Source organism: Impatiens glandulifera, chromosome 6, assembly GCF_907164915.1.
Source record: "Impatiens glandulifera chromosome 6, dImpGla2.1, whole genome shotgun sequence".
NCBI classification, from domain to species: domain Eukaryota; kingdom Viridiplantae; phylum Streptophyta; class Magnoliopsida; order Ericales; family Balsaminaceae; genus Impatiens; species Impatiens glandulifera.
Genome location: NC_061867.1, coordinates 45,105,721 through 45,122,620, shown reverse-complemented (window position 1 = coordinate 45,122,620; position 16,900 = coordinate 45,105,721). Strand labels below are relative to the sequence as shown.

Sequence of the window (16,900 nt, the reverse complement as noted above, 5' to 3'; positions counted from 1 at the left end):
AATTCGTTATATTTTCCCTACACACAGGTATTACACAACTGAGTGTTGGATAAATTCATATGCCGAGACATGTTATCCTCCTGGTGATGAAGAAAATTGGGATGTTCCCGAAAATATCAAGCAACGTTCATGTCTTAAACCAAATGTGAAGGTTAAGAAAGGCAGGCCACAAACAAAGCGTAGGTCATCCCAGGGTGAGGTCCGTAAGATCCCGAGACGATGCAGCTCATGTGATGGGCTTGGACATAATAGGGCAACATGCAAAGCAGTGATGCCTGCACCATCTACTGCACGAGCTTCATCATCTAAGCAGCATGACTCATCATCTAAGCAGCATGACTCATCATCTCAACAATATGAACCTTTAGCTTGATAGATACTATGTTGTAATATATGTTGTTAATTGAACTATGGTACTGGTATGTTGTTAATTGAGGTTTAATGCTTGTTTAAAATATTGTCAATTGGCATTATATAATCCTTGTTCTACTTAATCCCATCGTTATAAATCTTTGAATTCAACCTTAACAAATTACAAAATTGTTCAATCTTGATTTCAAATATATCCATCCACCCGACCAAACCAATCTCAATTGAGAAATGAATTAAGGTTGCTAAAGAAACAGATGGAAAATATAATCAATCTGATGGGAGGGCACTTAGCGAAACGAAGAGTACGTTGCGAAACGGGAGGGACTTGGCGAAACGGGATGGACTTAACGAAACGGGAGGGACTTAGCGAAACGAAGAGTACTTTGCGAAACGAAGAGTACTTTGCGAATTTACAATACATCAATTTACACAAAATAATTTACAATACACAATCCAACTTCCAACATATTCATCAAGGTTTACAATACATCAAAATAAGTTATCCAATTTACAAATAATAATGTTTAAGGTTCCATAATCTGATGGAATAACCGGACCGCCATCTTCTGCCTAAAAAATCCCATATTTTCTGAGGTCACATTATGCACGGGTTGATTAGCGGTCAAGTGTTCCATGTACATTAGCGTGAAGACCCCACAGTCCCCGCTCTTTGTTGCCCGCGGGACTTCTCCAACCTTAGCAGCAGCGGTTTTCACTTTGGGGTGTGGAAACCGTTTGTATGTCATTGGTTGGAGGGGGCCTTCGAAGTTGAAATTAGGATACCTTACCCTCTCACCGGGAGTGATTGTTTTGGCGAATATAAATGGAATCATGTCGCAGAAGGGTTTCAAATAAGGATCCAGATTCTTATAAAGATAGGCGTCACAGTCGTACACGTCAATGCAGTACTTTTGAAGACGTGCTACACATAAAATCCAGTGTTTCTGGTTAATGTTCACTGGCATGTAGACGTCGTCAATTGTTGACCACTCTGGCATATATCTATGTGGTGCGCCCATATAATAGTCTTTGAATTCGTCGACTGGAAATTTGGCAGGATCCTTAATAAAATCCCTGTGCAGTCGCCTGATTCTATCCGACAATACGCAATCCCCAATTGCCGCATGTGTATTTTTATATGTCTTGGGATAGCAGGAAATCCTTTTCCGCAGAAGATGGCAGAATGCATCGATTTCCTGCACAATGGGAGCATACAACATACATTGAGTACATATCAAACAACATACTTTGCGAAACGAAGAGTACTTTGCGAAACGAAGAGTACTTAGCGAAACGAAGAGTACTTTGCGAAACGAAGAGTACTTTGCGAAACGAAGAGTACTTTGAGAAACGAAGATTAATGAATTGATTTGAACGACTTACCTCGTCTTCAATCCATGTAAGCCTTGTTACAACTCTAACCAACACTTCCTTCTTTGCTTGAACCGTATGTAAATCCGTTGTCGAATTATCGGTTTTTGGATCATCCAACCACGCCTTTACTTTATGAAGTAGCTCATCATCAAATTTTTGAAGGTGATTCACTTTCATAGGATCCTTTGTCTTGGGCATTTTTGACAAGGAAGGGTTGGTGTACGAGTCATCTTTTTTCGGCTTCCTCACTCTCCTCCCATAATTTCCTTTAGGAGGAGTATTGTATAACTGGAAATCGTCATTGTCATCATTGTCATCATTTGCCTTCACATCCCCCACAGTCTTCTCATCCTTCACCTTCACTTTCAAATCCTTCAGTTTCAGATCAACCTCCACATCATCCACCCTAGCCACACCATCCAGCTTCTCACCGTCCTCCAATTTAGCCTCAACCTCTATCTTTACGTCCTCCACCTTCGCATCCTCCACCTTCTCATCATCATCTACCTTCTCATCGTTGTCTTTTCTTTCATCCTCCACCTTCTCTTCATCATCGACCTTCTCATCGTTCTCCACCTTATCCTCATCCATCTTTTCATCATCATCCACCTTCTCATCGGTCTCCACCTTCTGTGCGTCCTCCACCTTCTCAACGTCCTCTTTTTTTTCATCCTCCACCTTCTCATTGTCCTCCATTACATCGTCTTTCCCATCAGTCCCATCATTCACCTTCTCATCATCCCCCACAGTCTCCTGCATCGCTATCATCTCCTACAAAATAGACAAAATTCACACTTAGCGAATCGACAACAAATAATTTGCGAAACGGAAACTACTTTGCGAAACGAAAAATACTAACTTAGCGAAACGGAAACTACTTTGCGAAACGAAAAATACTAACTTAGCGAAACGGAAACTACTTTGCGAAACGAAAAATACTAACTTAGCGAAACGGAAACTACTTTGCGAAACGGAAAATACTAACTTAGCGAAACGGAAACTACTTTGCGAAACGGAAAATACTAACAGAATACCTCTTTCTTCTCCTCCTCCTGTTCAACCTTGCTCTTCTCAACTTCGACATCCTTCTTAGAATCCTTAACCTGCAAAATATGTATTGGTTAGATCAGATATGTACTTAGCGAAATGAAATGTAAAATATCTCCATACCTCAGTATTCTTTTCCTCTTCGACCTTCACAGCCTTCTTAGAATCCTTCTTCTTACTCTTCTTCTTCTTTATATTATCCTCCATATCATCTAATCTGGTTAATAATATGGACATCCTTTTGTTGGATTTTTCTAACAACTGTGTGGACATATTAAAAACCATCTTCTTGAACGACTCAACGTGAGTTTGTTGAGTTTCTTGGATTGTGATTTTTAGCTCTTTGATGAGCTCTGTTTTCATCTTTTTCATCTCCTCTTTCATCTCTATTTTCAGCTCCTCCTTCATCTCATTAAAATCACATCCAACAGTAGGTGTTGGAGCCCGAGGAGAAGGTGTGTAAGCCCGAGGACTTGAGGTCGCGGATGGGGGAGTAAGAATGCGGGCCGGAATCGATTCATAAGCAAGCTTCTTCTTCAAGTTGGCTGCTTCTTTAAGAGTAGCATCAGCCTTTCTCTTCCTCGTGGCAGGTTTGGGGGGAATCGGAGTAACTTCTTCATCTTCACTTTGATCATCTTCAGCAAAATCATCTTTTATTACCTTCCCATCAGTAAATCCCTCAAAAAAATCATCAGCTGTCTCGTCAATTTGCTCAAATACATCACCACTGTATAACCTCTTCTCCATGGAGGACTCTTCCATCTCAGTCACATCCGTGGTCTCTAGGGCAGTCTTTACCTCCATCGATGTGTTTTTCCTGTTGGAATGATAGAGTAACAACCTTGGGCGTAGAGGGTCATTAATCTGATTCCTTCTCCTCATACGTCCACACTTGAAGTGCCAATGCGAACCCATAGATGTTATATGCAAAAGGAGCATAAGGATCTTCAGCCTTCTCCTTCTTGTCAAAAAATGAGGTACAGAGATGTTTCATGTTCTTGTTTAAACCCTTGAGGGTGGCTCTAAAGGTGACCTTCCCCCATGGATATTGGAAGAAAGTGTCCTTGTCTTCCACCATGTTGAGTATTTTTGGAAATATAACTCTTTTTGGGTCAAATGTGAATAGGTACTGGCAAATCAGTACTACCAGCCCCATCTTAAATGCATCTTCCTTGTCTTTGCATTTGAAAAAAGCCTTCTCGAAGTCGCACATTTTTACACTCATGCTCCCTTTAAAGTATTTAACCGAGAGAGGTGGACAACAGCGCAATTTTTCTTGGTCCAACTCAGGATAAACGCCGAAACATAGGCCGGTAACCAACGCATACTCCTTCATACCAAATACAAGCTTTTGCCCATTCACAGTGAAAGTTATCTCCTTGGAGTTTGAGCTTAACCTCCTCAACAACATTTGATGTACAATACTTCCTGAGAACTACAAGAGGGGGGCTGTGAATAAGGATCTGAACTGGGTATTGTACACACTCTCCAGAAGATCCATTTCCTCGAACTTATTCACAATCTTCTTCAGGGTGAGGGCACTTTTCCACGAAATCCGACCGGGAAACTCAGTAACAGTTGTTTCTGCCATCTACAAAAGGAAACAACATCATCAAAAATGTTAGAACAAACACATACAACGTAGGAACTTAGCGAATCGGGAGGTACCTCTCGATTCGCTAAGTGCCTCCCGATTCGCTAAGTACTTAGCGAATCGCTAGGCACTTAGCGAATCGGGAGGCACTTAGCGAATCGAGAGGTACCGAGCGAAACCGTTAACTGAACATAAGACAGCATTACCGAATCGGAAACAATACGAAACTAATCAGAAACAAACAATAAACTTAACATGCAAAAACCCTAAACAAAAAATCTGAAACAAACACTTAAACTTAACATGCAAAGACCAAAATCCATAAGCAAGAAACCAGAAAATGATCGACCACAACTAGGTATTTAGCGAATCGCTAGGTCCTTACCGAATCGGAAGGTACTTACCGAATCGGAAGGTACCTAGCGAAACCCTGATGAAACCCTAATGGCAACAAAAATATACTGAACAGAAACCCTACTGGCAAAAAAATATATACTGAACATTACACTAACATGCAAAAACCACCATTGAACAAAAAAGCAGAAAATGATAATGAACTAACCTTAATGACGAACGAGAAGAAAGCAGAAATGATCGGGCTTGACAAGATTCAGTGAAGAGAAAATGGGTTAGAGAGAGAGAGTCGGGCGGTTGAAATGAAATGTAATGAATTTTTTGAATATATAAGGTCTAGCGCGTGTGAGTACGCGCGTCTCTTCAACTTCCGTAGCGAGTCGGGAGGCACTTAGCGAATCGGGAGGGACTTAGCGAATCGGGAGGGACTTAGCGAAACGGAAGGGACTTAGCGAATCGGGAGGGACTTAGCGAATCGGGAGGGACTTAGCGAATCGAGAGGTCAACGAGCTCCAGCTAAGAGAAGATGGTTTGAATACGTTTTCGCTACTATATTTTAATAACGAAATCGAATTCAAACCATTCTCCTAGCTGGAGCTCGTAGTACTTAGCGAATCGTCAAGTACAAAATTTTTTATTGGTTTCATAGGTAATCTATCTCGTTTGACAAGGTATCAACAACAAAGTCATGGTTTTGAAAAGAACATGTGTTAGCAAAACAAACCCTATAATTTTACATGGAAACATTTAGATTCTTCAGAAAAAGTCTTTGAAGAAGCGATCGTTGAACTCCAGATAAGAGAAAATTGTTTGAAATTTATTTCTTTAGCTTAACGACTAACGAAATCAAAGTCAGCCAATCTTTGCTTATCTGGAGGTCAATGATAGATTCTTCAAAGGCATTTTCTGAAGAATCTAAATGTTTCCAATGTAAAATTAGAAGGTTTGTTTTGTTAACACATGTTCTCTTCATAACCATGAAGTGATGTAAATACCTTGTCAAATGAAGTTCATGATTAACTATAAATAACAAAAAATCTTGATACTTAGCGAATCGCGAGGTATACTTAGCGAAACGGTAAGTCCGTAGCGAAACGGTAAGTCCGTAGCGAAACGGTAAGTCCGTAGCGAAACGGTAAGTCCGTAGCGAAACGGTAAGCAGATCTGAAACGGAAACACATACGCTGTTATCAGACAGAGATTTTCTGCAAATATGAACAGATAACAAATAATAACCTAACGAAATGCTCAAACATGAACCAATATGAACCATATAAGAAATAAGAATCAACCAAAACGGAGAAAATGATGGACATAAAGGAAATATGAAAAAGTTTTTGAAATGAAGAAAATGTAAACAAGAACATAACTGTTAGAATGAAGATCTACCTCGACGCCGTTCAAATAGTTAGAATCGGAGAACTCACATAAACCCTAGTATAAGAAACCTGCATGCAAAATAGATCTAGGGTTAGAAATCGGCAATAGATAAACATAAATGAATTAGTTAGGTTAGAAGAGCTCTGATCGGGTTTGATTTGTATGGATATTGGAGGAAACGGAGATGTCGTCGCCGCCGGCCGCCGTCGCCGCCGGCCACCGTGAGTGAAGGAGAGAATCGGAGGAAGAGAGAGAAAAAAATTTAGTGAAATGAAAATATTTGGGTATTTATACAAACCTCTGATCCACTTCGCGAAACGCTAAGTGACTTAGCGTTTCGCGACAAGGGCAAAATCGTATAAAAAAAAATATAACACCACGAGCGCAAAAAAAATTATAAATTCCACCAGGTCAAATAAACAAATTTGCAAGGTCATTTCGTCAAATTTCCCCTCAATCACATCAATTCCCCGTTCTTTTCATTTTCGAATAAGTTAAGGTCATACTTAAAATAATAAGAATACAAAAGAATTTAAGGTGTATATATTACCTTAAACATACAAAAATACAAACAATCACTCACTTCAGTTGTACTCCTGAGATAATGAATTGATCCAGAATGTAATACACGTCTCTTCCCATCGATGACAATTGATTTTCCGTCATATGGAACTGTTTTTACAATTCACTCTTTCAAAAATTAGATTGACATTCAGTTTCTTTCTTTTCATAGTTCATTCAGTTTGTTAATAATAAAAAACACACTAACAAAGCAAGAAATCCTCTCTCAAGTTATGCACGCTAATAATCATATGAATATATTTAAGAATTTCAGTTTCTTGTCTTCACCTATCTAGACCTATATGCATGTTTCCAAATCTAAGCATATAAAATAACATTAAAGAATAAATGAGAGATGAACACTATAGTAAAGAAAGTCAAGATTAAAGGTAGGTTAATAATTTGTTCCTTTATTTATGTAGATTACGAAGAATCTGAAAGGAATTTATAGATTCGATTAGAAAAGAAATAAACCGTGAGGATTGGCGATAAATCTTATGCGGCAATTCCAGTGAAGTTAGAGAGAGAAAACAATGAAAATAAAATCAGAATGAGAGAGCAACGAGAGAAGACCGAATCTGGTAAAATTGATAAAAGAACGCCGTAAATATTAGTTCGCCGGATCGGACCTTCATCTTCGACGCCTAATTGTTTACTGCTTATTCAGTGCCTTCCGAAGATATGACACTTTCATTAGGGTTTTCTCAAAGACCATCTATTTATATACTCTGATGTGCGAACATTACACGATGTGCGAGAATCATGTAATGCTTGAATGACGATGTGCGGACATTACAGATGCGAGAATCGTGTAATGCTCGCATATGTAATGTTTGCACATTAGCGGTAAAAGTTTTATCAGGGGCATGGCCGACATTTCACAGGGCAAAAAAGCCCTTTTTGCAAAGTTTATCAACCGTGGACTTTTTTTGAAATTAGGCCTGTTACGAGGGCCATTTAATCACTTGTCATTTGCCTAACCTGATTCACCCATCCTTCGAACTTGAGGTTCATTTTCTCAAATCCACCCATCCTTCGAACTTGAGGTTCATTTTAATCTTCATTCCGTCATTCACTTCCATATGTTTCTAATTAGATAAATTTTTTAATTAAGAGTTATTTATTTTATGTTGAATAAATCAGTAATGACTTGATCATTTATGTAATGTTATTTTTTATTTAATTAGTAGCAGTTGTTTAGTGATTAAGCATCATACTAGACAATTTTTTTTAAATGGTTAATGCAAAATGCTATAAATGAGAGCCGTTTAATTGAATACACTCCATTTAAACATGATAACCAAACAAGGATGACTTCCTTATCTTTCAATGTTTTAAAACGACTTTTCTCCTGTCAATGATTATGTCGATTCAAGGGTGAGGTAACCTATGCAGTTGCATAGGGCCCCACCTTTATAAGACTATATTTTTGAATATATATAATAGTATTATTAATTATATTATTAATTTTATTTTTCATATTTTTTCTCTTTTCATATTAAATATATATTAATTACTTATATCTCATCTTATATTATTATAATTTAATAAAAAAAAATTATTTATAATTTTAGAGACTACAAATTCTAAATTTGAACCTTTGGTCCATTGGGCAAAATCAACCCTTTGAAAAACAATCCCTCCGTATTCTCACACTTTAATTGATTTGTCATTCAAATTCTCTAGAAAACAATAATTCCCAACAAAATTATTTAAAATAACCAAACCAATTATATTACAAGTTATAACTAACCTCTTCAATCATTCAAATATTTCAAGTGGTGATAAGAGTGGAAGTCTTAAATTGAATTGGAAAATATATGGTTATTTAAATTCCTAAATAAAAAATAAAGTCTCAAATATAACCACAAAGAATTAATCATTTTTCAAATATAATCATACCTCTTTCAACTTTGTTTCATCGTGGCAATATCTAAACCGTTGAATCCCAATGTTATCCAGTGGCTCGGGCCGCATGCCTCGTCTGTCATCACCTTACGGGCTCATTTTAACCACTGGTTAATCGGGAAATTTGAGGAGATGGGCCTTAGAAAGCCTTAAATACGGAAAGTGTCACGCAATCGCGAGACAAAAAAAAAATGTCCAATTGAAGAAAATGCCCAATTACGTCACGCAATCGCGAGACGAAAAAAAAATTTCATCTCGCGATTCCGGTTGTGTCACGCAACCTCCGATTTGGGCAAAATCGTCCAAAAACAGTAAAAAGGGTCACCCGTTTTGTTTTTTTGTTTTTTTTTTTTTTTTTTAGGTTGCACTTTCCCCGCATTTTAGGCCTTTTTAGGGCCATTTTCTCACATTTCCCGGTTAATCCGACCCGACTCGATCTGTCTGACAATCACCATTCACCATCTTCAAAGTTCAAATCTTTTCATAATTTCTTTCTTCAGCTGGCTACTGTACGCGAAAGAAATTCCAGAATTCTTGTGATATTTTGATTCCAAGCACTACAAATTCAAATGTTTAGATAGAGAATTCATCGGAAATCTTCCAAAAATTTGTTTGGTAGAAGGGGAAGGTTAACAAAGAAATGAAGATCCCTTCAATTCCAAGATTAAAGCTTAGTTATGGAATTGCTGCTGCCGCTATTAAATTTACTGGTCAACAATATATACCCATTTTCCTTCAACCCATTTCCTTCTCTACAGCAGCCGCCATTGAGTTGCGGGGTAATAATGGACCTGCGACAAATGCACCATCTTCCTCGTCTCTGGTCGATGACTTCACTAGATTCTGCTACCAAAGGGACCTTCACATGGCCATGGAAACATTGAACTACATGCAGATAAACAGAGTATGGGCTGATTGTATTACTTATTCGGAACTCCTAAAGTGTTGTTTGTCTCGTGGTACTATCAAGCAAGTTAAGATTATTCATAACCATCTCTTCTCATATGGGCATCGACCCAAAACCTTCTTAACCAATGTTTTACTCAATATGTATGTTAAATTCGGTCTTGTACGAGATGCACATAGCCTGTTCGATGAAATGTCTGAGAGAAATGTTGTTTCCTGGACTACATTAATAGCTGCTTATGTTAAAGCTGGGGATAAAGTCAAGGCATTGGATTTGTTGGTTCTGATGATGAAGGAAGGAATCAAGCCTAATATGTATACTTACTCAACTGTTTTCAGGGCATGCCATGGTTTGACAGACCTTAGACAGCTCCATTGTTGTGTGATTAAAGATGGTCTAGATTTTGATCCCTTTATTCGAAGTGCTTTAATCGATATTTACTCAAAATGGGGTGAATTGGATAAATCCATCCGCATTTTCAACGAGGTGTCAAGTGAAGATCCAGTCGTTTGGAACTCAATCATCGGAGGCTTTGCTCAGAACACTGACGGTGATGGTGCCTTGAATCTTTTCAAGAAGATGAAAAGATTTGGACTCGAACCCGATCAACCTAGTCTAACAAGTGTATTAAGGGCTTGTACGGGCTTAGCCTTACTAGAGCTAGGAAGACAAGTTCACGTTCATGTACTCAAATTTGAGCAAGATTTAATCCTCAACAATGCACTAATCGATATGTACTGCAAATGCGGAAGCTTGGAGGAATCAAACAATGTTTTCACTAAAATGTGGGAGAAAGATGTCATATCTTGGAGTACGATGATAATAGGTTTGGCTCAAAATGGTTTTAGTCGAGAAGCATTGGAAATGTTCGAATCTATGAAAGCTTCGAGGATCAAACCGAACTACATTACACTTGTTGGGGTTCTTTTCGCTTGTAGTCATGCCGGACTTGTGGAAGATGGATTATTTTACTTTTATTCAATGAAGAAGGTTTTCGGTATTGAACCAGGTAGAGAGCATTATGGATGTATGGTTGATCTTTTAGGAAGGGCGGGAAGGTTTGACGAAGCAATTAAGCTTATTCACGATATGAAATGTGAGCCTGATGTTGTGACATGGAGAACTCTGCTAGGTGCTTGTAGGGTTCACAATAATACAGATATTGCTATTTATGCTGCCAAAGAAATACTAAATCTTCAGCCGGAAGATGCTGGAGCTTATATACTTTTATCTAATATTTATGCGAATTCTGAAAGATGGAAAGATGTTGCTCAAGTAAGGAAGGATATGAACATACATGGAATTAGGAAAGAACCGGGATGCAGTTGGATTGAAGTGAATAGGAAGATTCACGCGTTTATATTGGGCGATAAGTCGCATCCTCAAATTGGAGATATAACATCGGAATTGAAAATCTTAATCTGGAAACTGAAGGAAGTGGGTTATATTCCCGACACAAATTTTATCTTGCAGGATCTTGAAGGAGAACAAAAGGAAGATGCATTGTTCTTCCATAGTGAGAAGTTGGCAATAGTGTTTGGAATGATGAACTTGCCAAAGGAAAGTGTTATTAGGATAAGGAAGAATCTAAGAACATGCGGTGACTGCCACAACTTTGCGAAAATATTATCCTCGATGGATAATCGGAATATTGTTCTTAGGGATCCTATTCGTTATCACCATTTTAAGAACGGGGTTTGTTCTTGCGGTGACTATTGGTAGGGAAACAAGGGCAATTAGTATGAGCATCTTGAAGCTGTTTATCAATTCAATGTGCCTTGATGGTTGAGTTATTCAATAATAACATTCGTGGCATGTGTTCAAGACTTTGGTATGGACACTGTTTTTATTATTTTATTGTTTTTACTTTTTATGAAAAAATTGTGCACATTTCACTAGATTCCCGGGAAAAATGGAGACGATGAAGTCCATTTTAAAGATATATGGGAATATTATAGAAGTTGTCGTTGTCACCACTTTGTTAATACAAACTTTAATATTGGTCTTGCATAGGATATGTCTTTATCGAACCACTAATTGTTGATAGCTTCTAAAAATGTCATCAATGAGTTATAACCCATTTTCCCCATCCCCTCTAATATATGTACATTTGGATGTAAATGAATGTAAGTTGACCTAGTGTTTTATTGTTGAATGTGTTCTAGTTTCAAGATACTAACTACCCCAGTATTCATCAATAGGAATTCCTTGAACTAGGCGAAGCAGTTGGAACTCAGAGCCAGGGAATTGCTCCAGATCTGATACCTTTATTTCTAGTCCGAAAATTTAAGTGGGTGCTCTCCAGAAAGAAATGATAAAAAAATGGAGAGGTAACTTGTTGGGTTGGTTGGTCTATGTTTTTATTATTACAACCATCCAATGGAGTTTCAAAGTTCATTACTTTTTGTTTATTTGAATTATGTTTGATCTTTTATAAAATATGAAAAGATTGGACTTGTGATTGTCAAAACTCTGTAAGGCTTGAAGGTTTTAACCAATCCGATTATTCTCTTATTCACATCCTAGCTTGCTATATGCATGCAATCTCTTAGATAGCTTTTCAAATGCATCATTTGAAAAACACTCTTTTTTCTTCAGACATCCTATTTGCGATGAACTTAATTTCCAAGATTCGTGCATGTAGTATATTGATCCATTTCCTTATTTTCCTCAACTAATTAAGAATAACCTCATCAAGCTTGATCTTATGGTAAACATATGCTTAATATGCCAGATGGAATACATAGGATGATATACAAATGACGTAATGTCTACAGATGGAACTAACTGGCTTGGGATCAACAAGGTGAGCTCCATCACATCTTTTCCATAGTTTTTTACTTGGTAGATTCATTGCTTTTAAGTATATTTTAGATGAACCAACCATTTACAACAGGTTGTGATCATTTTGTTAGATATAGACTGACAATTGATGGGTTCTTGGTTTTGAAACTACAGTCGAGTTTGATTTATTATTATAATTTTATCGGAATTATCCGTTTCTAAGTAATTCCCAGTAAGGCTTAGTAAAGATATGAATAAGATGACTCATAAAATTTCCAAATATATATCTGTAAATTATATATTGATATAAGACTTTTTAAGAAGTTTAACAAAAGAATGTTGAAAAGCATAACAAGCATTTTTATTTTCTTGTTGGCTGCGTTGTTTGAGCTATAATGATTAGTAATGGTTCCCAAAGATATAAGCATCTCTTATTCCTCTTGCAGCAAATATTCCTCTTCAAATTATAGCCTGCAAAATAAAATTGAAATGGGTTACAAGAGAAATGTATTAATAGTTTTAATCATATCTTGTTATTCTACTATAATGTGATTTAAGATAGTTTATATGGATACATTATGATACTTACATAAATCAAGGTGTAGCATTACTTTCTTAGAAGTGAGGATGGGACAAGTAAAATCATTTGTAATAGGGCGGAGAAGGAGGAGACTTATAAACATATGGTGGAGGTGAAGAGTAGACATATGGAGATGGGAGTGGAGACTTGTAAATGTAAGGGGAAGGTGGTGGAGATGAGTATTTATAAGGAGGTGGTGGAGGAGACTTGTATACATATGGCGGTAGTGGTGGTGATGTGTACTTATAAGGAGGAGGAGGTGAGGAGTAGACATATGGAGATGGGGATGGAAACTTGTAAATGTAAGGGGAAGGTGGTGGAGATGAGTACTTATAAGGAGGTGGTGGAGATGAGTACTTATAAGGAGGTGGTGGAGGAGACTTGTATACATATGGCGGCGGCGATGGTGATGTGTACTTATAAGGAGGAGGTGGTGGTGATGAGTACTTATAAGGAGGAGGTGGTGGAGATGAGTACACATATGGTGGTGGTGATGGAGATGAGTACTTATTAGGAGGTGGTGGGGGAGATTTGTATACATATGGCAGCAGTGGTGATGGAGATGAGTACTTATAAGGAGGAGGTGGTGGAGACTTGTAAACATATGGTGGTGGTGGTGGTGGTGGTGATGGTGGAGACTTGTAAACATATGGTGGTGGTGGTGGTGGAGATTTGTAAACATATGGCGACGGTGGTGGAGACTTGTAAACATACGGTGGTGATGGTGGAGATGAGTATACATATGAAGGAGGTGGTGAAGACTTATAAATATATGTTGGTGGTGTTGGAGACTTGTAAACATATGATGGTGGTGGTGGAGATGAGTATACATAAGGATGAGGTGGTGGTGGTGGAGATGAGTACTTATAAGAAGGCGGTGGTGGAGACTTGTAAACATATGGTGGCGGTGGTGGAGACTTGTAAACATACAATGGTGGTGGTGGAGACTTGTAAACATACGGTGATGGTGGTGGAGATGAGTATACATATGGAAGAGGTGGTGGAGACTTGTAAACATATGGTGGTGGTGGTGTAGACTTGTAAACATATGATGGTAGTGGTGGAGATGAGTATACATATGGAGGAGGTGGTGGAGACTTATAAACATATGGTGGTGGTGGTGGAGATGAGTATACATAAGGAGGAGGTGGTGGTGGTGGAGATGAATACTTATAAGGAGGCGGTTGTGGAGACTTATAAACATATGGTGGCGGTGGTGGAGATGAATATACATATGGAGGAGGTGGTGGAGACTTGTAAACATACGATGGTGGTGGAGACTTATAAACATATGGTGGTGGTGGTGGAGATGAGTATACATAAGGAGGAGGTGGTGGAGACTTGTAAACATATGATGGTGGTGGTGGAGATGAGTATACATAAGGAGGAGATGGTGGAGACTTGTAAACATATGGTGAATGTGGTGGTGGAGATGAGTACACATATGGAGGAGGTGGTGGAGACGAGTATTTATAAGGAGGTGGCGGGGACGAGTACTTATAATTTTGATAACAATTCTTGTCGTCATGTGCACCGGAGACACTAGCCGCCATCAAACATATACCCCAGGCACAAAGTGCCCAAGGCTGAGAAGTAACCATTTTTCTTAGAATTCAATATAAGAAATGAGGGATGGAACGAGGGATGGATGATTTTACAATGAAACATGATCCCTTTATATAGTCATGTCACCGCTCCACAACCATTACTATTTTATTTACTAATTAATGAATCTTTTGAAACCTCCAATTAGGGATGAGCAAATTGGTAAAACCAATCTGTTTTGTCCAATCCGTATTAAATCCAAACTAAATTTATCAAATCCGTAATCCAAACCATTTTACTAATTAATACGGATACGGATTGGACTGAAAATAGTTTGGATAATCCAAACTAAAAAATATTTAGATATATCAACTTGAAATTAGTCAACAATTTTTTTTTTAGTTTCGAATTTTTTATTATTATTAAATTTGAATCTGAAAAAAAAAAATAATAATAATAATAAAAATAAAAATAAATATTGTTGTCAAAGTGATGATAAGTAAAATATATATTATATTAGGATGAAATTTAATTTAAAGAAAAATAAATTGAAAAATATGTTTTTATTTAGATAGTTTGAATAATTTGGATAGTCCTAATCCAATCCGAACTCAATCCGATCCGATCTCAATCAAATCCGAAATATTCAATCCGAATTAGTATTTATGATTCAGATTGGATTAGATTGAATTTCGGATTAATCCATCCAATGTTCACCCCTATCTCCAACTTATATCTCCAACTTATAATTATTGATGGTTGTCCGGCCTCCGTTGACAATGAGTGGTGTTCATATCATGGTTGTTAGATGAAATGTGACAAGTCCAGCATATTACACATTTATTAATTAATCAAGATAATGTAACATATAACATGAATGTTCATATTTCTAATCATTTAAAATTAGATTTGTGGTATACCTACATGATACAACCCAACATGGGACAGAGAAATGGCAATGTCATTTTTTCAAAACTTGTTGTTGCATATATAGACTAATCCAAATTTTAAGAGGTGTAATATTTCTTAATCATGTGTTTTCAAAGAGAATCAATGATAATCCTTTAAGGCACTAAATCACTTGGTCCAAATCTTTTACATTATGTAATAGATAGTTGTTCATTCTTCCAATAGCTATACTCAATGCAACTATTCCAATAATTTAGGATATTCGATGTCTAGAATTCTTAAAATGAACAATGAATATGTTTGATTATATCCTCATTTAAGATTATATCCTCGTTTAATTCAATTTCTTATAATAAAATCGTAACTTGACTAAAAAAAATTGTTCTAAAGATAAAAGGTCTTGGGTCAATTCATACTAAAAAAAAACAATATTAAATTAATAAACATTAACTTCCCATTTCTAAACATATTCTTTGTTATTATTTTCCTTAAAATAATCACTTTAATTGATTATCTCTTGGAATGATATTGATGGAGTGAAAATAACAACTTAATTTGAACTTATAATAAGGAATTAAATAAATAAATCATTTGAATAGATCAAAAGCTTTTGTATCCATCAAAGTATTTGGTCCACATTCAGAGTTTATAAGGGTCGACAATCCCATCATCCTTTCTACTTACCTAATACTAAATAATTTTGGAAATGGTTTAATATTTTATATCTCACTCAATCTAATATTTAATGTGAAAGTGAGACATATCTTAAAATATACCATATAATAAGCTTACCAACAACAATTTTAAATGTCTTAGAATTTATTCGAATTTTAAGTAAAAAAAACAAAAGATGTTTGAGATTTTATCTTCGGAATGTTCATAACTTGAACCTCCTAGTATGAATTTGATTGTCTCCTCTAGAAATGTATACGTTTATCTCTTATATCGATAAATCACATAAAATTTTAAAATCTATTTTTTCCAATCTCAAAGATCGTCAAATGTTGATCAAGACAATAGATGGGTCACTTATTTGTATAGAATATTTTATCGAGTTCATTGTATGATTAGAACAGGGTCGGCCTTGCAAGTCCACGGGTTAGGACAACTCACATCCTAGTGCAGTCAATTTTTTTTCTTCACGTTTTTCTACATGGGATGAGGTAACCCGATTTTCAGCCAACACGGTTAGAAATCCTTCTATGTCAAAAGAAAAATAAGAATCTTGCATATGGTAATTCTTTATCCGGTTACTAACTGAGAATAGCTTCTAAAAATGGTTAAATGAGTTAACTCATTTTTCCATATGGATTTGGGATGCAAATGTTAGACGGTGTTAAAGATAAAAACTTGCAAACAACTCATCTTAGCTTGAGCCCATTAGGTCAATGTACAACAAAAAAATGATTTTGAATGTATACAGAATCGGTAAATAGGTTTGGGGCTTACAAAGTGAATAAAATAAATTTGTTCATAATTAAGTATATTTTATGTTAGGTTAAATAAATATAATATTTTTTATAATTATTAACAAAATTAATCTAATCCTGGTTAATTATTGTATTAACATTTTGTGGCTGAGGAT

At 36.6% G+C, this 16,900-nt stretch overlaps 3 protein-coding genes across 4 annotated transcripts; 1 reads left to right on the top strand and 2 right to left on the bottom strand.

Annotated features, from left to right (window-relative positions):
* Positions 1-896: 896 nt before the first annotated feature.
* On the bottom strand, positions 897-2,505 carry LOC124943680. Its single transcript, XM_047484157.1, has 3 exons — positions 2,356-2,505; positions 1,756-2,286; positions 897-1,568 (listed from the first exon to the last, which is right to left on the bottom strand). The coding sequence occupies exons 1-3, from the start codon at positions 2,503-2,505 to the stop codon at positions 897-899; spliced, it is 1,353 nt and encodes a 450-aa protein (XP_047340113.1).
* Positions 2,506-9,113: 6,608 nt separating this feature from the next.
* Positions 9,114-12,507, top strand: LOC124942597 (pentatricopeptide repeat-containing protein At2g03880, mitochondrial). 2 transcript variants are annotated; one of them, XM_047483127.1, is made up of 3 exons: positions 9,114-11,328; positions 11,699-11,827; positions 12,232-12,507. In XM_047483127.1, the coding sequence occupies exon 1, from the start codon at positions 9,231-9,233 to the stop codon at positions 11,217-11,219; it is 1,989 nt and encodes a 662-aa protein (XP_047339083.1). In that variant the 5' UTR covers positions 9,114-9,230; the 3' UTR covers positions 11,220-11,328; positions 11,699-11,827; positions 12,232-12,507. The 2 variants fall into 2 exon arrangements, with proteins under 2 accessions (XP_047339083.1, XP_047339084.1); XM_047483128.1 differs by lacking the exon at positions 11,699-11,827.
* A 416-nt stretch (positions 12,508-12,923) lies between these two features.
* Positions 12,924-14,462, bottom strand: LOC124943679 (extensin-2-like). The gene has a single exon (XM_047484155.1). It carries the CDS (start codon positions 14,460-14,462, stop codon positions 12,924-12,926), a length of 1,539 nt encoding a protein of 512 aa, XP_047340111.1.
* Positions 14,463-16,900: the final 2,438 nt, after the last annotated feature.